Here is a 27,497-nt window from a genome sequence, read left to right as displayed (position 1 = left end):
TAGAAGATTACCTGTTGGTTGATTAGAAGCACCTGTGGCTTAAGCCAAACTGTGGTAGGGTTTTTTCTTTCTGGACTTGGATTTGATACCTTATTGTCATTGTATTTTTGAAGTTAAAAGCTGTATTTAGCTGTTAAATTAAAAAAAAAATAACAGTCCAAGATTTGATTGAAGAAAATGTTTTTGTAATATAAACTTTTTTCCGTACTAGAGTGGAGCATTTGAGTTTATATTAGGCTGCCTTCGTGGGGGGCGTAGCAATGTGTAAGTGCGCCGCCCAGACTAGTGGCCAAACTTTTGGACAAGTCTGACTCGCTCACACCGCTGTGGAAAGCCGCATCATCCACGCGTGGACTAAAATCCCTTCTCTAATTTACCGCGTGCCACTTTGAAAAGGTATGTTTTGACGCCAATGTTTTACGTTTGTTAACTTTATGAATAGGCCATTTTCACCACTTTTCATATTTGTAAACATTAGCCGTATTGGAGCGCGTTGCTGCAAATAGACCAACTGTAACGCCACTTTCGCAACATTTCACTTGTTTCAGATTAAACCCGATCATTTCCATGCGCCCTTTGCTAAATTTATAAATAAAGTTCTTTCAAGTTATATTTATCTGATATTAATGCAAAGTTTTAACAAATATATTAACCTTATGGTTGTCGCAAACATTACAATTTCCATCAAGGATTTTGCAACTTTCACGTCATCCCCAGAGTCCCACTTTTGCCATTATTTTTTGGGTTGTCGGTTCATAAATTGAACAAATTACAGACCCCCCCCCTCCTCCAATGTGATTCTCATAACAGGAGTCAGCCTCCTGCTCCTTATCTGATCCCGCATTGTGATTTTATTTAAAGCAAAAAGCTTTGCTGTATAAGCGCTTCCTGAAACATTCCCTGTACACAGCCCAGACGATAACCGATTATGCATCAAGGAAGCCGGGGTGAAGATGTCAGGTGATTTTTGTAAAATCCTGTGCTCTCTCTCTTTTTGTGTGCATCGAGTGTGTTATGTCCTCGCTTTATAATAAAAACATTTTGTTTAGGGAAGGCGGGATGCTGTTGTTGGTCAATAAATCCCATTGCTTTGACTTTGCCCTTCAAAATCCACATTCAACCTCATCTTTCCCAGGCCCTGAGAGTTCTATTAACAGACGCATGCACCTCCAGGAGGCTACTGAAATTCTCCATCCACATCCCTTGAAAGGTCAACTGAAGTCCAATATGGAGTTGCTCTCTTTTCTTCTCTGCCTTGCTGCAGTTGTCTCAGGTGAGTCACTTGATCATACCTTTATCAAAATACACTGTAAATACTATCGATGTGCAATATATTAAATTTACAAACCTGCAAAATCCAATCAATACTATCCATGAGACCATTGCAATCAACATGTTTGCAGCTTTTGGTATGAACCGACATTGGGGGCTAAAGAAGCTGCTGTAGTGACTTTTAATGATATATTGTCCGATATATGAAATAAGAATGTTGATGGACACCAGTTAATAGTAAATAATGAACATGGGAGTTGCGTGCGAGACACGACTGTAATATTGTGGTCATCATACTCTTCACAAAAGTTGTTGTTCTATTACTATTTGTTCCTGAACACCCCACATATTTTTTTTGTTGCTAGTTTTTATTTTTTATTCCTTTTCATGTTCTATTGTCTAGTATTAATGTTCCCGAATTCTAAGTGACAGCATCATTCATTCAGTGTTTTTTCCTGCATTTGCCTCAGACAACGTAAGTCAAATAATTTCAAATCATTGGAACTTTCTCCATTCAATTCCCATTATCAATGGAAGAATGAAACACGAATCTAACAGTGGTGTTATTTATAATTTATTTCCCATAATTTTACTTTTGCTTTGTTATTCTTAGTTAAAACAGATAAACATGTGAAATGAGATTTTTCCTTTCTATTCTCACTACTGTGTTTAAACAGTTTGTGCTTTTATTTTTCCAATTTTACGTAGGCTACAATAATAATAAATCAGATTGGGTTTGCAGCCAAATAAAGCGGCAAATTTGGTATCGACCTCTTCAAGACGCGATTCAACAATTCCACACCAGCTACTCGATGTTCTATTCTAATAATCTCACTTGATCAATGCATTCAAGTGTAAATTTACATAATTGTCTGTGTGCCTAACTGAGGTATTGATTCTGAAATATGATTTATGACGTACTTGGAAGCATTTTGTCAGACAGGAAATGGTGCAGAGTATGCTACTGTACGTTACTTTTGGAGCTAGTGGACCTCCTACTGTGAGTTGTGCCCACCCTGGAGCTTCTCTCCACAAGCTGGGAGAAAAGTACAAAAGCAGGATTACCCAGCGCCTGGAGAAAAGGGGAGGGGTGGTTAAAACCGTTTTAAAAGCGAAATAGATCATACAGTACAACCAGAGATAGCAGATGGGAACTAGAGAATTCCCTTTTTGCTGATTATAATGTAACAGAGATGAAGCTGTTAAGTATTACAAAGTGGAAAGGAATGATGACGTGAGAGGGTTTTCTCAGACGAAAGGAGGCCGATGTCATGCGAAAAAGTGGCGTGGCGAGTCAAAACAGGCCACTTCCTGTGTTTTAATGCGGCGTGAGCCAGCCTCGGGCGGCCGTCAGACTGGGTGGCAGGGAGACAGACGCGACCACTTGTCGCTGGCCCAGACCGATTTCAATCTCCTTCAGTGTTATGCCCCTCCCAAATAACAATCCATTTCTGCCTGCCTTGCTTTTCCTCTCTTTCAACTCCCCATGCACTGCAAAGAAGGCTCCAGTGCCAATCTCCTTTATTCCTCATGTATATACTTTTAAGTCTTGACTGGCCAGAAATATTGAACTGCAACCATGGACAATATTGTTGACACCATTACATTAAGAACAATTAACAAAAGTCATCACATGCATAATAATACAGAACATATCAAACATTGCTTTATTTTTTGTGGTCCTACAAAATGATTAAAATTCCAATGTCAGTTTCGTCTACAAATGTACACAAACAATTGTAGTCTCTTACCCAGAACTTGACATCTGTTGTAGTACCAAGACTGACCTCTGTGAAGCAGCATAGTGCCACAAGGGCATCAAAAAGTAAGAGAAGACTGACTTTTGGCTTATTTTGTAGCTGCAAACGCTTCACCTTGTCATTTTTATTGTTGGGAATTACTTTTGATACCTGACTAGTTGCTCCTCTGCTTCGTTTCCGCCAACAAAACAAACTTCAGATCTCTTAATTGTCACACACGACACGGACTATTGAAAATAATACTAACGTTCGTCCATATTGTGATGTCTGGCCCAGTGCTCTTATTCCGCAGTTTGCTCTGAACGGCTCATTAGTCATCGTTGAGATAAATGCCTCGTCAGCATGGCGACCACTTGTGCCCATGTCAACATGCCTGCTGTCTGCACTGATAAGACCTGGCATTATGTACGCCGTTATCTCACGACCGTTTGTGCCCACGGGCAGGCCCAGTGGCTCTCGCAGGAAGTACCGACATTTGGATGGATCTGTGAGGGTGCAATGTCATTGGTCGTCTTGACCGGCCACTGACCTAAAGTACTCGAAGACTGCAAGCTCATTTGTCGTTATGGGTGAGCCTTATCTTAATTTCACTCAATCATTCACTCGGGACGTGAATTAATGAGGATAATGCTATGCGGGGGAGCATAAGCGCTTTAATTGAACCCGGCAGATTAGTCACAAAAAATGATCTCGACGCTAATGCACCGTATCGTGATTTTTTGATATGCTTCGCCCCAATCCTTTAAGGTTGTGGACTTTGCCCAATAAATGTTACATCCGAAACACTGTACAAAAGTTCTGTTTTTATGTAAGAAATTTGATTTGTTAGTCTTGGAGGTCTCATTTGCCTATAACAGTAGTGTTATGCTCAAAGTCACACTATCCAAGTCCGAGACTTTCCCAAGGCGAGACCAAAACGGGACCAAGACTTTTGGAAGTCCAGTCCGAGACAAGCTCAAGTTTTTCCCAAGTCACTGCCCTAATATATGTCACTTGTGTGCTAAATCTAGTTCTATTACTTTTTGTTGAAAAGCTTATGAAAAAATCCTCGTGGGACATTGGGAACAAACTCATTCCCATCGAGGTGTTTGCAAGCCTCTTGATTCGAGCACTGGGCGGGTAGTCTTCCTGTTGATTCAGGTGCCATACCGCTTAATCTTTATTTATAGACCTGAGATCTCTATCGCATCTTCATGGCTCAGGGTGACAATGTGTGTGTGTGTGCGCGTGTTGACGTAATAAGAAAATCCCGAGTGATTTTATTTTTTTTATTTTTTTTATTGATGTCCCAAGTATTTTTTTTTTGCATCGGACCAAACCATGATTACATATTGTGCTGTTAAAAAAAAAAAAAAAAAAAAGTTTTCAGGTGCCTTAAAATGTTCTTCCATCAACATGCTCAAAGGATACATCAATAGTTAATATGCACTTGTGACGCTTTCATGCCTCATTCAAATATTGAGTAAATTTTGGACGATCGGCGTCTTTTAGTTCTAACACAGAATCTTTATTTCTGGCCTATTTATAGACTTGGTTCCTATATGTAACAACTTTACTAACTTCTCTATCGACTATTATCGGTGGTATTATTGGAGACTCCCTGTAAAGCAAATGTCTGTCAGACAGCTTTGAGTTTACGCCAGAGTTCAAATCTGCCTCACAAATCCGTTTAAGATTCTGCTGATACCGAAACCCTGCTGTCGTTAACATTTCCAACTTTTCCTCATCACTGGAAGTCAAACTCCTAACTGCTGCAACATTTTAATTAGCTCGTAATGTGTTGTCAGGAGTATTAAACGAGCTATCTGAGAGCGATAACCTCTCTGGTCTCGTAAGCACTGTGCATTTCCCCTTGTTGTTTCCGTTTGGCTTGTGTCTTGATTCAAATATTCGTTGCGTTCCTGCCTTCAAAATTGGAAGTCATCCATATCCGTTGGAGAGAATCAGTCAAAAATGAAAAAACAACCCACCAATAAACAAATAGAAGCTAATCTTTGCTTGTTGCGGATGATGCATAGGTTGTTGCCGAGCAACATCAATCTCCAGTGATTAGGAACAGACACTGTGGCATTTGTCTCTGCTTTCTGTTGTGCTTAATTAGCACGGAACTTTTTAATTTAGTCTTTGTGCACATCTAACATGCAGATGTATGATTAGGTTACGCAATCAATCTTTTCCGATGCAAGGGTTAGAGTACCACATGGCCTGATTCAATTAAATGGCATTTCTCAATTCAGCACCTCGTTCTAAAAACACCCCAGATAGCTATTGTTATTTTTATAGAAGTATTTTATTAAGTTTACCAACATACTAGTGTGCATTCAGAGCAATCAACGGGATTTGGAAAACTTTGTTTTCTGGTCAGCGATTTTTCAACTCATGGGGCAGCTGCCCAAGATGTGTATAGCTTGTTCAGAGTATAAATTGCATTCACCAAAAATTATTGTCATGTGTCCTTAAAGCATCTGGACACGCAGGCTGCTGATATGGCTCCTAAACAGAAGCTATGTATCAGGCTGGTGACATGACGTCACTGTGTACAGTATTAAACATTATGAGTACCGATACTGGACAGAGACACTGATAGTGTTACCCGACAAGAACTGTTAAATACTAACAAAATTATTGGATATGAAAATTACTATCGTTTGTAGTTGAGTTGAACCCCAAGCTTCAATTTGCGTTATAAGAGCGTGTAGGTGAAAGTGATATATTATTGTTGATGATGCGACAAAAGACAGCATAGAAGCAAATATGCCTGCGTGAATAGGGAACGTCTCATTATGGGCATAAAGCGAGCACAGAGGAAGTGAGCCATAGACCTTCCATACGCCACCGCTGTACTCGCCGTTCAGTCGGCTTCCGACAACGATGAGGCGACGGACGAATGGCTCCCTTAGGGGTAAACAGCGTTAGTGTGAAGACAGGCTGTCTCCAGGCTCGGCGATTACGTCCTGGCTTCCTTTCCAAGCGTGGCCTGGCTGGAGTAGCCGTTTGGCTCACGGCCTTTGTAAGCTGTCAAAACTTTGACACCACTAATCACCGTGCGTGAGTGTTTGTGTTTTATGGATAGTATTTCAGGTGGTTGAGGAAGTAAGATGCTCAGGAAGCTTGTGTGATGATGTACAGCAAGCACAGGGGTGAGAGGCCAAGGGACAGTGCATGCCCCTGCAGAGTACTGATAAGAGCTTGTTTACCTTCCTGTGGATGGTCAGACCTCAATCTGCAGCTGCGGAAACGGCGGGACAATAGGTGTGTGTGTCTGTGTCTGTGTGTGTGCATACATACATACGTGCGTGTGGTGTGTTGTTGCTTTGACGCGCGCCATAGCTAACAAGTCACTACGAAAGGAACGAAAGGCCCTCTCCTTCCTCGTTGCGATTCCCCAGATGCAAACCTAATTTTACAGTAAGAGGCACAATTAATCGTCTAATATTGTGTAATCGTTTAATTGTGCTGGCCTAGGACAAAACATCAATTTAAATTATTTCAAGTGCATATTACTGACGTAATATGAAATTTAAAATAATGATGACATAATCAGTAATTTCCGGACTACAAGCCGCACTGGACTATAAGACGCACCAGCTAAAACTCGTGATTCCGGGTTCAAAACTTGCGAAAAAGGTCTTGTAGTCCGAAATTTACGGTTCTTAAATATTAGATGAGAACTGGACTGGAAAAAGAAATGATTCTATAATATGGTTCTGCAGCAAACTTCAATAGAAACTTCTGCTTCTAAGATTAATGGCTAAATATTGGTGAATTGCATTTTTTCAATAGCATTTCATGTGTAACTGTAATTTAATGAAGCACTCCGCCTATATTTCTAACATGGGGCTCCTCACATTCACTCCTCTCCCACAAAAATAAAAACTCCCTTCAGTTGCTTTTATTCAGGTTGAACCTTGACAGATAAAAATGTCCTTATCGCTATGATGTTTAACAGAGCGTGGAGCGATGTTACTCTGAAGGGAGGATTACGGGCCCTTAGAATAATACAGTGCACGCATACACCCTGCAATGAATATTTTACTGGCTTCCACGATGCTGCTTCATAACTATTTTTCTTAAATTATTGCATAACCGTGTCCATCTTACTGTTTTATACATTTTAGTCACGTTGTGTGGTGCTCGTATGCTAAATCAGTGCAAACAAGTCCAGATACTTGCTGTCGGGGATTTAGCCGCTTTTGTGGAACAAAAGGGAATAAGTAGAACTACAGGATGCCAGCCAGCCTGCTCTGTGTTGGGCTGCATTGATCCCTGAAGAAGATAAATCACCTCAAAGTATCCAGGAACGCCCAAATACAGTCACCGGTCGCCCGTAGTGCAACTCAAGTGCACTCTGCATAATTATATTGGCCCTACACGGACGGTGAGCTTTCATTTAAGGAGTAATAAGAGTGTTTTCATTTAATCCTGGAAACAAATGAGAGGAATGGACTCCCATGGGCAGTCTAGTACGGGGAGATGATAATGTCGGCTTGCTCCTCTTTACATTGTTAAAGCAACCAGTGGTATACTGTTGCTATACAAATTAGTGTGCTATTATCCAAACTGGAATGCAATACCGTAATTATGTGGTAAAGTGATAAAAAAAGAATTACTGGAGCACCACCCCTAATAAAACCAGGTGCATTGTACCATGGAGTAAAATCTTTATTTTTAATATTTGAAGAAATACATCCAAAAGTCTGCTGCTAGTTTGGTTTGGGTTGATACTAAATTTCACAGTAGAATATAAATGTTAAGATATATACGATGATTATATTAAGTTCCGAAGATGAGGTATCGATGCGAGACGATGCAATTGTGATGTTATCACACCCCTTGTCTTTACAAGGGGTGTGATGTTCTGTGCTGTCCAAATTAAGTCCCTTTAAAGTCTGATTACAGCACTTTTACGCTTCAGTTGTTCGCTTTGACTTTCCATCGAAGCATGCAAACGGCTCAGCCGATCTGACAAATAATCCGAAAGAGCGTCGATGATGAATAATGATAAACCAATGATACCTTGCAGCAAATGAACCAAACCCTGTATTTTAAAACCACCGTGGGACCACCTAAGTCCGACATGTTGTGAAAAACACCGGCAACCGCTGCAATGGGGGCATTTGTCTGCATTCTGGTGAACAGCGGTTGTTTTTTTTGCCGCCGACACGCAGTGATGTTTTATCCTGTCAGATGCAAGTCTGTCTCCGCAGGGATCCTTACCCGAGTAAATCTGTCAAATGGAAAGCCTCGCTCAAGGAGAAGTTACATTGTGAAATCTGGTGGGAGGTGAGTTGTTGCAGGAAGTGTAGAAAAGGAGGGGGAGCTCGAGCGAGGTGATGTAGAAATTTTATATATAATATATATATATAAATAAAAGATGGTTATTGGGAAATATAAGCAGTGATTGGTGCTTGTGCTGGCCCAAACGAAATAAAAATAAATAAATAAATAAATAAAAAGCTATACTTCACAATGTTTGCAATGTCTGCCGTCGATTGCATCTTATAAAACGAAGACTCTGCAGGGATCTTTTTAGATAGCCAATCAAATTCAAACTCCTTCAGTGAAGCACTCTATTCCAAGATACTGTAGCTATTATTTGGAGAGGAGAGTGAAGAGAATATGGTTATCCGAAGGTATTATGTGCTGTTCACGTAAAAGCAACAAAGCTTGTCACAACTAACCTGCGCCTGAGGGAAGCGAGACATGAACACAAAGTTTTTTTTTTGGGATATCTGCTTGAGTGATATTCCCAAAACAGTTGAATTGTGGAATCGATGTTATATGCTGGAGGTCTTGTGTATATCAAACCCACAAATCAGGTCATCAGGTCATGTGCACCACAAACACAATTTTTAGTCTCTGGATATTGCCCAGAAAACATTTATTCCAAGAGGAGTACCAAAGAAAACAGTAATTTCTTGAGAAGTCAGAGAGCTGAGCCATTGTATTCGTGAAAGGTTAACCACACATGGCGTCTTTGTGTGTGAAAGAAGTTTGACTTGAGGTTGATCACTGGATCTTGGCGTCCTTTCATCGTGATAGCCGTGTCAACGACAGATATCCCACGGGCTTACTTAACAGCTGTTTTGTGGACCTGGTTTTAAAATACCGCAATCACCCCTCAAAGCGTTCGCTCACTTGTCCGTGTCGCTGATACGCTGAGACATGAATTGGTGGAATTCGGTTAATTTACCGTCTGTTCTTCCCACATCTGCTATAACCACCTACTCAAAACCCAAACATCAAACTGGAAATCAGCAAGCTGCCGTAAACATTTCCCTCTCTCATGAAATGGGAAATGGAGGCGGGTGATATAAGTGGATAAAGAGGACACGGAATGAAATAGTCCTCCATACCTCATTTACCAGCAAAACGCTTAGCGAGGCCATTGGCATTTCCTGGGTCACGAGGGCAAAATGAATGTTGTTCATATCCTACGGTGCGTTGTAAAAATGTGACACATGCCCACACACACACTCCCAATTGCAATCCGCAATCAACACGATTTATGAGCGAGATCTCCTGGGGTGACTGTCATGGAAAGTTGATTCCGTCACAGCAGAACAAGAGAAAAATGCCTTTATGGCCGTGGTGGCTATTGAGCTAGAGACATGAGCGCAGAAAGGCAGAATAACAGGAAGCCGGCCTTGACCTCCGGTTTGATGGGGATGGACAAAGTCAAGCTGCAGTACAGAGCAGGAAGGCGTGAAGAAGTTGTTCCATGAATGACACAACTGCCCTTCATGCCTCTTTCAGTTCGAATCGAAGCACAAAGACCTGGACTGTGCTACAGTAATTTATGGCAAGGCAAAGTTGTAAGACTACGCAACCATTGGAAGGTCATTGTCGTCTCCATAAAATAGTCAGAAAGTGATGATGATCCAGTCTGAAAAAAAGTGGTCAAGTTGAATGTTGGAATAAAGGGAATTGTTGGTTGAATTGAAGCAACTGCGATGTGGAGTGCGCTACTTGAGATTAGTCAACTATTAATGTGCTAATTGTTCACTCGACTACTTTGCAGTAGAAGAATCGCATGACAGCAGAAGCTCACTGTTATCGAAATACCGTATTTTCCGCACTATAAGGCGCGCTGGATTATAAGGCGCACCTTCAATGAATGGCCCATTTTAAAACTTTGTCCATATATAAGGCGCACCGGATTATAAGGCGCACCGTCAATGAATGGCCCATTTTAAAACTTTGTTCATATATAAGATGTATACATTTGGCCCGCGGGCTGGACTTTGGACACGCCTGCTGTAGTGGCTCAATATTGGTCCATATTTAAGGCGCACCTGATTATAAGGCGCACTGTCGCCTTTTGAGAAAATTAGAGGTTTTTAGGTGCGCCTTATAGTGTGGAAAATACAGTAGTCATTCAGAACAATTAGAGAGTGAAAGTCCCAGAACCAGAATGAACTGGATGGATTGCCATTCCCCATAGTAGTATGCTAGTTAACTTATACCCTTTTCATGGGACATGGGTCAGGAAAGAATTACGGATCCAGATTGGTCATGTGACCCTTTCACTGCTTTCCCTCTGGTCAGTGTAAAGTATGTTGACAGCGCTGTGTAACATAAGAGCATGGACACATGTTGCCCAGGTCACAGCATTCATTTAACCCTCCCATGCCTCATCTGTGACCAGACAGGTTGCTCTAGATTGATTCCTCCTCCAGAGGCACGGGTCCCCCCCGGGGTTAAACAGTGCCTCATACCAGTGGATTGATGGATGACTGCGGCTGCTTATCCTGACACATTTGATAAACGCGTCCCAGACGATTCGTTTTTAAACAGCGGCCTATGAGTCGCACATAGAGTGATACTCGCACTGTTACTACAATGAGTTCAAACCCTTTTGGACCACGAGTCTGATACACATACCTGGGCTCAATTTATCAGTAAAACGAGAATGTGCCCCTGGGAGAGCACACAACTACAAAGGCCAAGCAATTGCCTCGTGTTGCTCGTGACAATTTTCAACATGGCTCAACAAATTTCTCTTTGCGGTGTCTTCCAGCCTCACGGCCGATGTGTGTTCCTGTGGAGGTAAGCGACAATTCCTGGATATATGTGAGGCAGTTGCAACTGGGCTGCTGGACCAGCTTCGTGGGACAGGACAAGGCCGAGGTCCACATCCTCAAGCTCAATTTTGCCACGGTAAGAACGTTGAGACGATCCTAATGTAGTAGTACATAACCGAGTTGTTTATGTAGATTTTGTGTAATCGTGACATATAAATCAATCCCAGGCACAAATGTTGATTGTTGCTTTGATGTAAACGTCGCTCTTAGCATTTGCAGGAAGACACGATTTCAGACTCCTCCCTCAACCTCAGTTACGTAAACTGCCGCAGCCGCTCATACATAAATATTCAGTAGAAAGTTGTGCAATCATACCCATCATCACTGCCAAGTGTCAAGATGTCATACATTGCTTATTTGATATTTATATCCATCGCACCACATTCTGGCACGTGGCCGACATCACTGCCTGATGATTATCTGCAGCTGACAGGACAATACAGGATGTCAAGGCCGGTTTCTCCTTATAAATGAACGGGAGGGGTTGGATCAGCATTGAAATACATTTTTCATATCCGTATTCCTGCTCTAATGGAATCTGCCATTCACAAATATGTCAGCAAAACTGTATTTTGATGCAGTCTTAATATAATCATGTTTTAATACGCAAACTAAAAGTTAGTCATGTCATGTTGGTATAGGGTTGTGCCATATATCATAATAGAATCAGGGATTTAGATTTCACAAAATTATTATTTACTTAGAGACTATTTTTCCCCTCCTCGTTTATAGAAAAATCAAAGGTCGAGTTTTGCTTTGTTTTCTTTTCCCCCCTCCTGGAATTTGCTTTATTTCTCCTGATACCATCGCAAGTTGTTTTTCCCAACATTAATTTCCATACAAATAGGAATTCTTGTTTGTATTTTTTTGTGTTGATGTGATAATTGTGTATATTAATATCAGAGGATTCAAAACGTACAGTCAGGAGAGTATGACGTCATGTGGTGGTGGCTCTACTGAGATAAAAGTTCCACAGTTGATATCCTATTCAGGTGTATTGATACGGTATCCCCAGATTGCACTCCACAATCAAATAATGTGTCCTTTGTCTTTGAAGGAACTGGGATTCACTTGGCAGGAAAAGGGACTCTGGAGTCTTTAACACCTTCTTATCGCTGTTCCGCACTCCATATTTCACCGACACGGTCCGCATTTGTCACGACCTTATCAGCTGGTGCTCATTCGTCTTCTGTTTGCCGTCTTACAAGATTCTCTGTTTTCGATCGTCCTTCTCATATGTTTATCATTACGATAACGTAGGCGTCTGGTTGCAGTCACTCAGTCAACTTGTAGAAAGATTCAATCTGGGAGGTAGCAGCAAGGCAGCCGAGTGAAAGTTGTCTTATGAAATAGCACAAACCAAAATGGATTTTGTCGAGGTGCAACATTATTGATAAAAGTGATGGACGTCTTAGAATTTGTAGTTTGACCAAGGAGCTGAATAATTCAATATCCGGTAGCCATTGTGTGAAATGTATTCTTTCTTCTTTAAAAAAAAAAAAAAAAAACTACATAATTTAAACGTTTTTTTTGGTTTTGTTTTATATGCAAAGCGAATGTGTTTAACTTGCTCGACAATTAGTTTAGGAGGTCTCATTGGACTTAATTTGTTCAGCACAGGTTCTGCAAATTTTCTTTGGCCCGACCTGGCTCATTACTATTCTCTTGGCTCCTTCTCAAAATGTGGTGGAAAGAAAATTAATTTAGCGTTTAGACCTGCACATCGCCTCCCTGTTGGATGCAGCCCAGAAAAATAATCTTACACTCCAACCCCACCAAAAAAAAATCCACCTTAATGAGTTTCAGTGATCCTTAAATCTTCACTGGAGGGACATTACGGATTTGCGTTTATTTCAAATAACTTGTACACTGTCTTGGAGCGGTGACGCACAAATGCTCATTTGGGCTGATTCAAAACTATAAATCTTCTCACACTGTAAGTTACTACTTTCAAACGATACATATTGTGTGCGAGTAACTCGGCCCTCAAATAGACGTCTCCGTTTTTACGGTCCGGAGAAAGAAGCATTGTTCGCACACAAACATCAAACACTTCTAAACTCTGTGAACTTTTGTTGCTAAAGAGCAGCAGCACTAAGAGACGCCTCAACAAATTCTCAATGTGAACATTGCACAGTATTAAATCTGATTTTATGTTATGAAGAGACAGCAGGATCTTTTAATGATAGTGTTCCTCTGGACTACTCAACAATATTGTGGGCGTCCAGGTTCAGACTACGTGGGGGGGGGGGTGACTAAACATCTGTTTTGGTCATCATGTCAATGTTGCAAAACTACGCACCCCTAAACTACAATAAATTGCTCACCAGTTCTCATTTGTGTGTGACATTTTCTGCACGGCACAGAGTTGTTAAAAATAGCAAGCACATTTTACCTCGTTAGCATCTGCACCGAGCAAGTGACTGGCACGCCGCTTGTTCCGGAGACGTGTTGACATTGCATAGCTGTCACACCCTCGGCTGATTACGCAATAGGCTGAGAAGTGTAAGTTAGATTCGACTGCAGCTGGAAGTTATTTTTAACACTTCAAACGAAACACCTCACACTCCTCTAAACCAATTTGGAGCTTTGTTAATTGAGGCAATGCTGTCGGGAGGCGGGAGAAGAGGAGGAAAATGGCTTAATTACAATTTGGATAACTTACGCAGTGAATGAGCATCGTTGGTAAGACCTCTTACATCATAGGTGTTAAATTCAAGGCCCGGGGGCCCCGATACGGCCCACCACATCATTTTATGTGCCCCGCAAAGACAAATTGTGCGTAATCTTATCAATACTAAAACTTTCGTTTTCGGTTAGGCAAGATCTGTAATGAACTTTTTACCATAATCGGTATCATCGTACATTGTGTGCATGTGACCGAGGATGTCATGATCTTTGTTCACTCAATGGATTATTTTTACCTTTCGCATGCCAAACTGGAGATTATGAATAACTGACGAGAGAAGCTATTTCATTAGTCGTATGCTAATACAGTGCACACACTTTTCCAGCATGACCTCACATTTTATGAAATTCTTTTACATCAGTAGTGAGAAGTGCTACTCCATTAATCATGTGATATGTTAAATTGCTCCGGCCGAGTGTGTCTTGGAATGTTTTTTTAAACCTGTGGTGAAATTATAAAGGTTGTGTATTATGATGCATAACTGAGAGGAGCTATATAGATAGCATGGATTATGTGTGATAGTACACATTATTTTACTAGACACATTTATTTCTGTTGTGTAACGGGATGTTTATCATAAGTGGTTTGCGACAGACGCACACGCACACACCTACGTAAATGTTATGATTTGGTTAGAAACGGAGTTCACTCATTTTAGCATGCTTCCATTTGTCTGTCTTCTCTCTTTATGAACTGATGTCATTGCAGGTTTTTCCTGAATGAAAATATGTCAAGGAGTGTCCTTGAACATCACATCACCATTTTAAATTTTTCTCATTCTATTCATCCTATTGATCCTCGAGAAGATGCTGTGCCATCCCGCATAGTTGTCCTTTTGTTTGTGCAACACGGCGTACATTCGGCGAGCCTCATTACTCGGCTCCTCCGTAACTCTCACCGGGACGCTTTGACAGCGCGGGAGAAATATTTACGCCGCTTCGCTGGAACGTCTTTCCCTAATCACAGACCGTCTTTTCATCTACTGCCAAACCTCCCCCGCAGTCGGACCGATAGCAGCTCTCATATAAGCATTACTAGTTATTGTCTCATTCTTATGCTTAAGCAGTCGAACATTTGCATATAAAAGTGACGCATTGCTTAACCCATTCTGCGCGACTTAATTATTCATGAAGATGCAACAACGTGCACAATTTTTTTTTTTTCTTCCCCCTTTTCAATACTGTTAACCGCATTGCTTTAATTTTCTATCAGGATGCCCAGATGTTCTCTCTGGCGATGACAGACGCCAAACCCATGAACCTCATCATCACGTCGCGGGACACTGCCTACGGTCTCTACTCGAGCAATGCTGGCATCAACATTTATGTAAGTAGCCTTTACGTTTCGCTTAGTCGTGCTACAACTTCAGATAAAAACTTTTATCTAAAATTTGTTGGCTTGCCAAGCAGCTCCAAGTCCCTGTGCTGTCATGTAGCGCTGTTGTACCTTCCTCCGCTATTGCACACGTTGCACTTTTCTTTTGTGAGCTTGAACTTTGTCTGCACCGCTAAGTGTTTTCTTGATTGACAAATGTGCTTTTTGTGGCCTCATATCCTGCTACTGGTGTCGCCCCCTATCAACTACATAGCCCGGAAGCAGGATTAAGATTTGAAGCTCTTGTCATTGCATCAACATTGGCAATCAAGAATGTTTTAAATAGGCAGGCACCACATACAGTCTACCCTGGGAAGTTTTGTTCAGATTTATAGTCCGAAGATGAACGATAATAAAATGGATCTGTCCAAGAATCAAACTCTCACTAAGTTCCTGTACCTCTTGTACTTTTGATATGTAAAAGTCCATTAATACAGTGAGATTTTCTGACCCGGATGATTTGCTGAGGTGTCAAACCGCCACAGTATTGCAGAAGAGGACTTGCACAATGTGAGATGATTATTACCTTAAGTATCGGTGGCTGGTATCGGCAGCCATCCCATACCTGTTCTCAGTACTTACCCATCCTTAACTAATATATTACAAGAGTAAAGTAAAAAGTTTTATTTTTGGTTCGCTATAATCTAGAAAATATTATCTCTACACTTAAAATTCAACATATCAACTTATTCATTTATTTATTTTACATTACACAAGCAGCCCGCCATTGGAAACAATTTCGTATGCTGGAAAAAAAAGTGACGTCTGTCAGATATGCTGACAGTTGTGTGATAGCATTACTGTTATCATGGCTGACTAAGGGTCTGGACAACGTTACCCTGGGAGCGCCGGACGTTTTGTTCAAATTCTTGTTTTGTTACAGAGGGGTGAGCTGCATCACTGGGGGATAATAGAGTTGAAGTGCAGTGTCAGAGAAAACAGCAGCTGCTCTGCATCCGAGGACGATTGTGACAGATCGGCTCAGGGTCACCCTCGCAGCTAACGCTGGGACATTGACTCGGCGCATGGGTCGCAGCAAGTGGCAAATGCACACATTTGACCCTGCTGAGTGTGCAGAATGGTGTTTATTATTTTTTCCACAAATAAGAATTAATTTTGCAGTGCACCATTCAATAAACAGCCCACTGTGACTGACATTATTGGGGGAAACTCAAGTATAAAGAAAAAATCTGAATCATCCAAGAATACTCGTCATGGGGAAAAAAAGATAAGAAAAATCAAAGAAAATGATACTGCAAGGAAAAACTTACTTTTTTAAGAATGCAGTTGTATTAAATAACTAATGGCAGGAATATGACAAATTAATGAATGTGCCCCCCCCCCTCCTAAAATAGGAGAATAAAGTTGTAATATTTTAAGGGGGATCAAATCCTGAATAGTGTTGAATAAAAAATGTTATGGAAAAAAAATCACTGATTAAAATTATTTTTTGGGTGGGGCTAAGATGTTTCTTCCATGGATAATATTTTTCTTATCAATCTTAAATTTAAATTAAACTTTAATCCCTTTGTAGTTTGACTTTTTAATCCTCCCTTTGTACCAAAACGACTAATGAGAACTATCCTTTAGATCTCATCTCGGATTCCCACAAACGCCCCTTGGGATCCTTGAACGCAACTCAAACCTTAAACATGGTACATCACACTGAATAAAATGTAAGGCTAAAATCCGCTGTGGTGTCGCGATTAAAAAAACATTACCTTCTTTCAAATTCCAGTGTAAGTGGAGTTCCCCATTTGTATTTTTGGTAGATTTCCCGTCGCACGTACTATTTTTGGTTTCAGCATCAGTGAAATGGTCACATTAGAACCAATGACTCCCTGCAGGCTGCCTCGCCTTTCACCATTCTTTCTTTTCGGTGTGACACACTCGAGTAAGCGACTGCGTGCGTGTGTACGTGCGACCTTGGTGACTTAGGCTGACACAAAAGCCCCCAAAAGATAAGTCATTTTGCGAGAGTCAGCACTTTTACTTCTTTCAGGATCAAACACTGACCTGGTTATCATTTGTGCTCCGTCTGTCCCTAATCCAATAACACAGAAAAGTCACTTTGCGTCTTCAAGATAAAGAATAGCCATATTTGAGAGAAGTTGTTAAAAGTACGAGAAAGAAGTTTATTCTATTACAAGAATTTAGCAGTAGTTGTTACGACACAAATTGTAATGAGCAAAAAAGTCATTTGTAAATGTACTTTAAAAGGGTCAAGTTTTAATATTAGAGAAATTCTTTAATTCGTCTTAAAAAAAAGGTTTGGAAAAGTCATAACATCGTTTGAATTGTACTACATAGCGACTAGATTTGAGACTAAAACTGTCAGAAAAAAATTACAGATTAAAATTTCACGTTATGGGGAAAAGTCATGTACTAAGGTCATAATTTTATGTGATTAAAGCAATTATTATAACAGGAGAACATAGGTCAACATTTTCCCCCACAAAAAAGGTTAATGCTAAATGAAAGTAAATTCAGAATTTGAATGCATAATGCATAATTTATCAGAATGAAGGTTGAGGATTATATTGTGAGCATTTATGGGATATTATGCTTTGCGGGCTTTTTATAAGATATCCTCCGCTGTTTTCTTTTTAGTCTGGGTTGCGCTTACCAAGATGTTTGTAGCAATATTGTTAAAAATTAAATGAATAGATCTTCAAATCCAAAGGAATATAAATGGTCAACACTCAGTATTTATTTTTTGTAGCATCAGTCTTTTTGCATACATGTCGATGCATACACAGCCACTTTCGTGTCGAAACAAAGTCCATTATTTCCCCATTGGGTCAGACACGGAAACGGCAGTGTCTCGTCTCCAGCATGGATGTATATATTTATACCTTGTATGGAGCCAGAATCCAGCCGACCGTGGTGACGCACAAAGCTAAAAAAGGTCCCATTTCCTGGCCCCAGTCAGGAAGCAAAGGAAAGACCTTGGCTCCAAAGGGGGTTGTGCAACCGGGCCCGTGGACGCTTAACCATAATAAACATTTCTTTTCGAACGAGAGAATAGACACAAAGTAGAGCTGGGCGGAGGCGAGGAATAAGTGAATGAGAGAACGAGAACGAGAGAGAGAGAGGGAGAGGGAGAGGGAGAGAGAGAAGGGGCCGACAAACATGTTTGATATGGAAAAAAAGTCTGGGAATGCTGGAGGCAAATAGAAATAGAAACAATGGTGACGCTACGCTGGCTGTTCTTTGGCTTTCAACTATGACCTCAGCATTCTTGCTATTGTTTTACGAATCAAAACGTTCAAATCAAAAGTTTTTCCATGTGATCATTTAGTAATAATAGATGATAGCATGATAATCATTCATCAGTTAAATATTGTCTCCACTTTACAGAGAAGTAACACCTCGACACTGACCTTTAGGTCCAATGAGAAACTCAACAACGTCCACGCCGTCGACTTACCCAGTGAGGACGAGGAGCTGGTGAGGTGGGCCACTCGCAAGTTCGGTGGCGTGACTTCTTTCACCACCGTGGAAAATCTTAAATTGCTGCTTTCAAGGCGCATAGAAGGTGAGGACGCCTTTCCTGGTAGTACGTGTGTTGTTTTTCCTATCACGGCAAGGTGAATACAAAGCGGAGCGAACCGAGTTACCCTTGCTCGTGTGAACACAATCATTTCCCCAACAAATCCTCCTTAAGGCGCACTGAGCCACAGAAGAGCCCTGACACGGCTCAAGCTGGATGCGGCGCATGCCGGTGGTTACGTTTTTTTCATCCTCTTCCATTTTTTCCCCCCCTCCATTACATTAGTGTTTATCAGCTGGTCTCGTTTTACATGAGACCCCGCAAGGATTTAAACACGCCAATAAATATGAGCCTTCAATTGAGTGATTAATGCAGTCGTTAATACTGCAGATATTCCAAGCAACAAAAAGATTATTCTGTGGGAAAACATCTCTTGGGGAAAATGATGTTCTCAAATAATCGGGCTTTTTAATGAAGATTTATTCGGATAGATCTTATTTCTATCTCTGCGCTAACAGTAGTCTTATTATAACTTGAGCAACTTTTATGGGGTTATGTTTTTATCTTTTACCCTGCACAAATTGACAGTCCTGTTTTTTAACATGTCCAGCTTTTATTTTTGTTGTTCTCTAGGGATGGAATGTGGCTTTGTTGAAGATGAACATGTCATAAGAAAGGTTTCAAGTAGTCCAGTGAAATACTAACTCACGGTTTCCTTTTTGTTGGCTATACAGATTTGGAAAATTTAAGTTCCAACGTTCCATGACCTATGTGGGCGTGTTGTTGGTCTTGTTGTACTCTTGTGCATCTGAATACTGTGTAGAATAGAACATTTGAGTTCCCCCAGAGAGTGTGCGAGAGAGATTCTGAATTCACGCCATGCATGGTAGCAACAGGAAAATGCATAATAAGCAGCTGTGGGCATTAAAATTCTCAATGCCTCCGTTCCTAGATAGTCTGAGTGAATGTTAAAGGAGATGTAAGTGATTATTGGAACCTTTGTAGTAGCTGGCACTCTCACCTCCTTGAAACTCAAGTTTTGTAGAAAGCTGTTTAGTATGTGGATGACGTCCATTTTTGTTTGCAAAGGTGATTTTAAAACTACTTGCAAAAAAAGTTACCAAAATTGTTTTTTGCAGTGATTGTCTCAAAAGTTTGTGCATCAATATATTAAGTGAAGGGCACGATGATTTTTGTCTTGGCCTATTTCATGAATTTGGAGTAGAAGATGCAGCGTTTCCTCTTCTACGTGGCTTACGTCCGACTCGTAGTCAGTTGCAGTTCCAATTATTCTACAGGCCTAGAGCGCCTTCATGCGTTTTAGTGTGAAAATAACAATGTGTTAATTTCACACAAGTCGCTCCTGAGTATAAGTCGCTTATAGTCCGGAAAATACGGTAAACATGCTTAATAATTCTGGCTGTCAATCAGTAGTGGATGTTTTTCTTGTCAATAAATGCACATGACTTTCAAAACAATGTTACTTGCGCAGGAACAAAAGCCGGTTCTCGAGAATGCGTGCTGCACAGCGAAGATCCATCAGAGAAGCACTTCATGAAAATTGAAGCCGCGCCCTTGACGTCTTCATTCAAGTCCTGCTCTCCGCCGCCGGAGCCAGAGAGACAGCAGCTACGCCGCCCCACTGCCAACGACGGGGAGCTTCATATCATCAATATCCCAGAGGATGCCAAAATTCGGTAGGCGGCGAAAAAATATATTGTTCCGCGCCCCCTGAAGTGCAAAATTCAAATTCCATCTTTCCTTTTCGGCGTTTCAGCAACGTGTCAGTTCGTGTGGACACAAAGAAGTCCAGCGTGTTCCTGAGGGGTCCTCAGGGCACCACCTGGACTTTCCTCAACGCACAGCACACCAAGTTCTGCGTAGGTCTGGCCGCCTTACATTATTTACTCTACCCGTCCCAGTGTCATGACTAATTCACTGGGCCTGCCTCCCAACCTCTCCAGTCTAACAATGAGATTGTGCTGCCTGCCATGGCCCACCGAATTCAGCCCATGTTTGAGCTCAGCAGCGATCAAGCCGAGGACGTGCAGAAGAAGGCTCTGGATTATTTTAAGGCCGACGCCTTTACCAGCTACACCGAAATGAGACCCGAGGGCTCCCCTTTGTTGCTGGTGCTCGGTCGAGACAGCCCGGCAGGTAAGCAAAATATAGTGGCCTCCACTCTACGCTGAATGGACTCCCCTCAATTCATATCATCTCGTGTATTTGTCAGAAACTGCGGGACACATTTTTGTATTATTTGCTCAAACAAAGGGAAAATTGGCAACATTTAGCACTACACACGAAATATACACACTGTCTCTGTGCTTCAGTGACAGAAACAATAACAGAAGCCGTGCCGTCAACCACGGCGGAGCCTCATCAGATGCCTCTGCTGATGCAGTTCTACACGGCGCCTGATTACCGCTCACCCCTGGACCCCAATACCAAGGTGCAGTGCGACAAGAAAATCTATGCCGAGGTAGGAATAACAACACGTCCCAGAGAGTCTGAATGAAGTTGTAGGTTGCAATAAGAGCTCCAATGGCACCAGATGAGTGCGGACCTCTGCCAAGGTCATGGTCTGATTGATCTTCACCAAAATGTAATAGGATTGTGTAATCTTCCTAATAAACTAACTTACTAGCTCACTAACAAATGAATGAACACACCAACACAAGTCTGATTAAACACTTAATTACCAAAATGAATGATCAAAATAACAACCTAACTGAACTAATGAAACAATAAAGCAAATCACCAAATTAATAGAAGGAACAAACACATTACCAAGTTAACTTACTAAATGAGCTATAAAAAAATAACAATAAATGAGTTTCCCTAATTAAATGAATAATTGAATGAATGAGCAAACCAACTAAAAAAAACAAACTAATAAAGTGAATTACTCAACCAACCAGCTGACAAACTAAATAAACAGATAAAAAAATTGAATGAAAGAAGACAGTAACAAAAGTAATTGATTTCAATTAACCAATTATTTTCTTGGCACTTAGAAACATCTGTGACTCATTCTGATTAATTTAGGGGAAGAATTTTGTAAGAGTTCCCCGTTTGGATTAATCAGGATCTTTTGTTTTCTGCCTATTTTTTTCAGATTTCGGGCCACACTCTGGGTAACATTGTTCTGACTATCAAAGTGATGAGCTGCTATGTGCGCTCCAAGGGCTCCTCCTGCCCGGTAGTTCAGGAGCTCCGCTTCATACCAGAGTTATGCTCCTCGAATTTATGCCCCAACAGCACACGACTGAGCTTCTCCTTGGATAACCTGCAGGAGCTCAGCTCCACCACTTGGGACCTGGAATGTTCTGTCAAACTTTGCTACAGCGAGGTAACTCAAAACATGCTCTACTTTTTAAAACCGCAAGCGAGGGAAAGGACGTGACGGCTCATTAAATCTCGAGTGAGAAATGAATCACGTCACACACTGTCTATTAAATAAATGACGAGCATAGAAGATACCAGGGCAGGATTAGGACTCATTAATGCTCAAACGCGGGGCCACTTGGTCAACTGTTTGTCTTTTGCTGCTTACCAGAAATGTGGCGATGGAGGACGAGTGAAAAGAAACTTGGAGGTCACCCAGCCTTGTCAACAAACACTCAGTGAGTTCAGCTTAATCTCCAACATTTGTTCTACTCGCTGCTTCCGTTATACTGTTTAAATGGTATTGATTGATTGTTATTAGTATCTTATTTTTATCTACTTGATACATACTTTTAATGATTATTTTTAAATTTATGTATTCAGTTAGTTGCTTTTGAACATTTTCTTTTGAGATTTTTTTTCTAAAAACATCAAAAATTATTTTTCATATTGATTCGTATATTTTAAATTCTTAAATTTGATGTGATATTAAGCTCATATTCTCCCCATTTTGTGTGCTTTTAAAACATGAAAAAAATTTCCATTTTTTTCTAGGTTTACACTTCAGTGAAAGTACATTTATTGGCTATTCTTACAAAGTGCATCAATTGAAGCAATTCCACCAGTGCAGTGTAATTTACTTTTTCTTTGCAAAGATGACACAGAGCTGAAGGAGTTCCAAATGGCCAGTGGTCTCCTCGCTGTGTGTCCTCACTGCTGGCTGTAGTTTAGCTATTGTTTCTTTGAGTGCACCAGTAACTGCGCATAGGCGGTCGTCATAGCAGTGAACTCAGGATGCCGCCTTCCAAGTGGGTGCGGAGCCGAGAGAAGGCAGAGGGGGGGGGGCTCGTCCTCTAGGAAGGACTGCAGCCTGACCTTGTGGCCACAATCACAAGTAACGACTCTCAGGGGACGCGGCCCGGAGCCCTTTGTGTTTTCCACGGGGGTTTTTGACTGCGCCGCTGTCCAAACACGGGCGCTGGGCCTCCAGCTATTGTCAGCCTATTGGACAGCCATTACTCAAGCGTGCAGAAACACTTAGATGATTCCAGCGGTGGAATCACGCGAGGAAGTTGAGGCTGATTAAAAGTCGGGAACCCTGCTGTTATTTTGGCCTCTTACCACTTTTTTTGTCTTTCCTTTGGTTAATGCACAGTACCACAGTGGTTTCGCAAGAATTTAGTGCAATTCTGATAAAAAAAAAAAGTCACAGCCAACGATTTACAACAGAACTTACAAATAATGTTCCTCCCGGGGACCCGAACTTAAAAAAGGATACTTGTAGTTTTTCAAGGAAAACGAAGCAGCAATTTTTTTTCCCTTCAAACTAAGAAAAACAATAGTTTTTTTGAAAATGGATTAGAAGTTAGCGCTATTATTAAAAAACAAAAAACAACCTTTGGAACGTCAAACTGTATAAGTTGTTTTTTCCGTAAAAAACAAAACAAAACAAGCAATTGGAGGGTTAGCGTCACCGTGCTGGCCCGCTGTCGCGTCATCCCTTTCCACCTGCTCCTGCTTCCTGCCACTGTTTGTTCAGCTTTGCCATCAAAGCGCACCAACTGACACGGCAACCAATTTACAGACGACTGATGTCACTCACTGTGGTCCAATTTGGTACGATTTCATTACTCGTGACTCATCTCTCTTTGTGCAATAAGACCAAGCGTCCACAAGAAGTCACTACTGCGGTCAACAGATGATGTGTAGTTTCTTTGACGATGCTTATGCAAACTACTCAGTAATGTTGGCATTGTATATGAAAAAAAACAAAAGATTCTTTAGTTGTGAGTCCATTCTGCTGCATTGAAGCAGCAGGAATGAAATGCTCTTCGACAGCCTGACATCATGCTTGCCACATTTTGCCTCCAGGGTGTTCACTCTGACTGTCAACATAGTCGACGACTGTGTGTACCAATAGAGCTAAAGACGTGTAGAAAAAGTTCAGTGCTGTCGCCAATGTTGAAGGTTGCATCATGTTTTTTTTTCTTTTTTCTTGTGTATGTTTCAGACACCCCCTGCTTTGATTTTGGCCTCCCTGCCATCCTGGGCATCGCTTTCGGTGGCTTCCTAATCGGAGTGTTACTAATTGGAGCGCTGTGGTTTATCAAAATTAAAACAGGTAGGCCAATCTTTCATAAGCTTAACAATACAACAAGGTTCTTTCAGAAATAGTTTGTAAAAGGAGTGTTCATTTATTTGCTCATATGCAAGCAATAGAGTAGACAATCAAACTGTGACCTTTTTTAATGGTTGAGTTTTTTTCTTCAATCTAGAAAATCTTTGTTTACACCATAAAATAGTAGTTCATATTTTTTGTTTTATTTAAAGACAAACAAAACTCAAATTTGTTTTATAAAAACTTGGGGGGAAAACCTTTTGAGTTAAACTCACGAGGCTTATTTCCTGAAAATTGTTATTTCTTCACTCAAAAGATGGCGTAATTATTGTTTTGTTTTTTTTAGTTTTTTTTTTTTAAAGGAAGCTGCATCCAATTTTTTTTTTTTTTTTTTTTAACCCAAACCTTTATACATATTTGTACACCCTTCCTCAAGAAAAAGTTTTCGCAGTCTATTAATGGGGAATTGTTACCTAGCGCTGCAGTGAATGGAAAAAAAAAAAACATGTTGACACCAACCCCAAAAGATTTATGATACTACTGGATGGTGAAAGAGCACTACTTTTCAATTGTATATGATGGCTGGAGTAAATAAAGCTCCTCCTCTCACTTCAAACCACAGGCAATCCTATTCCGTATATTAGATAGAGCTTTGGCCTGAGTGCACAAACAACAGAAAGGAATTTTTCTGATACTGTATAATTTCAACACTCTAAACCTCCACATACACTACAAGTGTGTGTCATAGTGTCACTTTTATTAGTATTGAGTTTGTCTTTCCGAGGCTTTCCATGAACAAACAAGCATTTACCACCGCCCCACTTGTTTTCGGAGCTTGGCAGAGGTAATTGCGTGTCATCCTGCTTGATTCAGGCTATCCGACCGGACTGGACATGGCCTCCTCCTTGTCGTCCGGTTGTCCCTGCTCAGGAGCCAAGCAGCAGCCCGTATCGTCGAACCCTTCCGCCTCGGAGAACAGCAGCGCCAACGCGAGCATCGGAAGCACCCAGAGCACCCCCACCAGCAGCATGGCGTGAGATTAGGGCGAGGTCAGTTTTCGAGTCAGTTTTGGGTTTAATTTTTTTATTTCATAGAGGCCCAACCACCCCCTGCCCCTTTTATTATTATTTTTTTTAATTGAAACTCGCCATCTTTGACATACAAGCCTGGAATTGATACAATTGCGTTGTTTGTACTGTCGGCTGGCGGCAATGTCTAACGGATGGCGTGTGACGCTCACCTCTGTGGTCGCCCTTTAAAGTGTGGCTTCCAGACAGGAAGTTAAAGAGGGCAAGAGGAAAAGAAAAACAAATTGGCTCCCAGCAACAGGAAAAACAAACCCTGTCCCCCCCTGAGAGCCAGCAGGAAATTCACTGCATTCCTCCGCCGATTGTGACGGTTGCACAATCAAAGTCGGGGCGGCGGGAGATGAAGCAAACGACAGACGTGGATAAAGGCAAGCCTACTGCTTGAAAACGGTTAACATAAGAACCAACAAAAATCTTTCAAGCGGTCTTCAATAATTGAGCAAAACCTCTGAAACTCTCTCCGATAGTGGAATCAGTCCCTAGAGTTCCTGTTGTCCTTTTCAATAAATTTGATGGCTAACTGCTCTTGTATTAGGCAGACAAGTTAGGTAATACAAAGGCAGATTTGAAAAACTGTACTGTATTTTTTGTCTCCTTAGTTCCGGTTCCCATTTTTGACAAATATGATGCAAACAGCTTTTTTTTTTTTTTTTTTTAGCTTATCGAGGGACTAGTGATGAAGTGAAAAGACAGAAATGTAAAATAAGCATCCTACTACCTGTCTCCAAACAGTTAGCAAAACATCAAAAGACACATCTATGGCCATATTTTGTGTCGCCCTTTGACAAATTTGATGTTACAAAAAACTACAAAAGCTCTTGTTAATACAAGAGTTGAAGATGAAGGGAAAACGGTTAGGCTTGCCAAAAATATTCTCTTACAACGGGTTACCGTCTCCATAATTTCCTGTCGCCGCCACTATGTCAGCCCTGATATTAGCTTTTCTTGCCTGAAAAACAATCAACAACCACCAACGGAAGGACTCTGAATGCTTTGAACGTAGCAATCTGTTTGACAACGTTAGGAAATGTAGCATTTGTCAGTAAGCACAACACTGTCTCAACAAGGACAGAACATCGACGTTGCCTCCAAATCAGCTGCTGGACTGCAAATCGGGTTGTTGTCAATGTATTTTAGACTTTTTCTTTTTTCCTTAAAATTCCTGTATTGCAAAAATGTATAATTGCTGGCAATGTAGAAAAAAAAGTTATCGTCGTCTCTTACTGTTACAGCCATAATGTGATTTTAATGCCTTATTTTCATAAAGTAGATGTAAGCAATAATTTCCAGCTGGTTTCTTTCAACAATTCACTCTCCATAATCAGTATTCTTGATCAGTGCTTTCCATAGCAGCACTGCGTTTTGTGTCTAATGTTCAATTAATCATCTGTCCAATGAAAAGCGATTAATTTGCTGATTTTCATACACAAGTCATTATTTTTTTATTTTAGAAAGGTCACTTGTTTTACATCAAAACTAAAGTAATATCTGTTTTTTTGACACTTTTCTAAACGAGTCATATTTTTTTTCCCCCTACAAAAACGAACAAAAGTCCAAGTGTTTGTTTTTTGGGAGAAGAAAGTATAGACTTCTCTTTCTCAACAGTCATTTGTTGTACCCCCCCCCCCCCCCCCACAAAAAAAAAAAAATTCACCACCTTTTCATTGGACAGTGTTTATTTGGAGAATTTCACCTTTCTCTCTGCCCCACTTTTTTTGTGCTTTATTTTTGTATGTATGCGGATGACAGAAGGGCCAGTACAAATCACCACTTGAGTATTTGTGCAATATATGGAGGAGCGATGACACACTTTTGTCTCTTCATTTTTAATGTTTAAAAATCAAACTGTTTGAGTTCCTGCCTTCACTTAAATCATTTATTCAAAATCAAATTGTGCTGCTGATGAATCATTACATCCTGTATTAATATGTATCATAGGAGAATTACAGGATCAATGTATCACCATATTTTAGACTTTTATATGTAATTATCAATTTTGTCCCCCTCCTTTTGAAGAATTGGGACCATCCCTCAATGAAGGCAGTGACCAAATGCACAATATTTTTTGTAAATGTACTTTTTCTTAATAGTTACTGTATACATTTGACTTGGCATCAAGACTAACAAAAATGTCCATTTGTTGAGACTGTAGTCCAGGGACTGTGTATTGTGTTTGTGAAGGAATACTTATTTTTTATGGAAATTACATGAATAAAGTGATAATGACTTTA

The 27,497-nt window shown here is 40.8% G+C and overlaps 1 protein-coding gene across 3 annotated transcripts; it reads left to right on the top strand.

Annotated features, from left to right (window-relative positions):
* Nucleotides 1–266: 266 nt before the first annotated feature.
* Nucleotides 267–27,497, top strand: eng (endoglin). 3 transcript variants are annotated; one of them, XM_049738014.1, is made up of 13 exons: nucleotides 267–396; nucleotides 1,136–1,273; nucleotides 11,053–11,192; nucleotides 15,015–15,131; nucleotides 18,540–18,717; nucleotides 20,165–20,369; nucleotides 20,450–20,552; nucleotides 20,637–20,829; nucleotides 21,006–21,154; nucleotides 21,791–22,024; nucleotides 22,232–22,298; nucleotides 24,071–24,181; nucleotides 25,052–27,497. In XM_049738014.1, the coding sequence occupies exons 2-13, from the start codon at nucleotides 1,162–1,164 to the stop codon at nucleotides 25,213–25,215; spliced, it is 1,773 nt and encodes a 590-aa protein (XP_049593971.1). In that variant the 5' UTR covers nucleotides 267–396; nucleotides 1,136–1,161; the 3' UTR covers nucleotides 25,216–27,497. The 3 variants fall into 3 exon arrangements, with proteins under 3 accessions (XP_049593971.1, XP_049593970.1, XP_049593969.1); XM_049738013.1 differs by lacking the exon at nucleotides 267–396 and adding an exon at nucleotides 939–960 and having other exon boundaries at nucleotides 15,018–15,131; XM_049738012.1 differs by lacking the exon at nucleotides 267–396 and adding an exon at nucleotides 939–960.

Source organism: Syngnathus scovelli, chromosome 13 (assembly GCF_024217435.2).
Source record: "Syngnathus scovelli strain Florida chromosome 13, RoL_Ssco_1.2, whole genome shotgun sequence".
In the NCBI taxonomy this organism is placed as follows: Eukaryota; Metazoa; Chordata; class Actinopteri; order Syngnathiformes; family Syngnathidae; genus Syngnathus; species Syngnathus scovelli.
The sequence above is the reverse complement of the archived record's forward strand: the minus strand, read 5'-3'. Positions and strand labels throughout refer to the sequence as shown.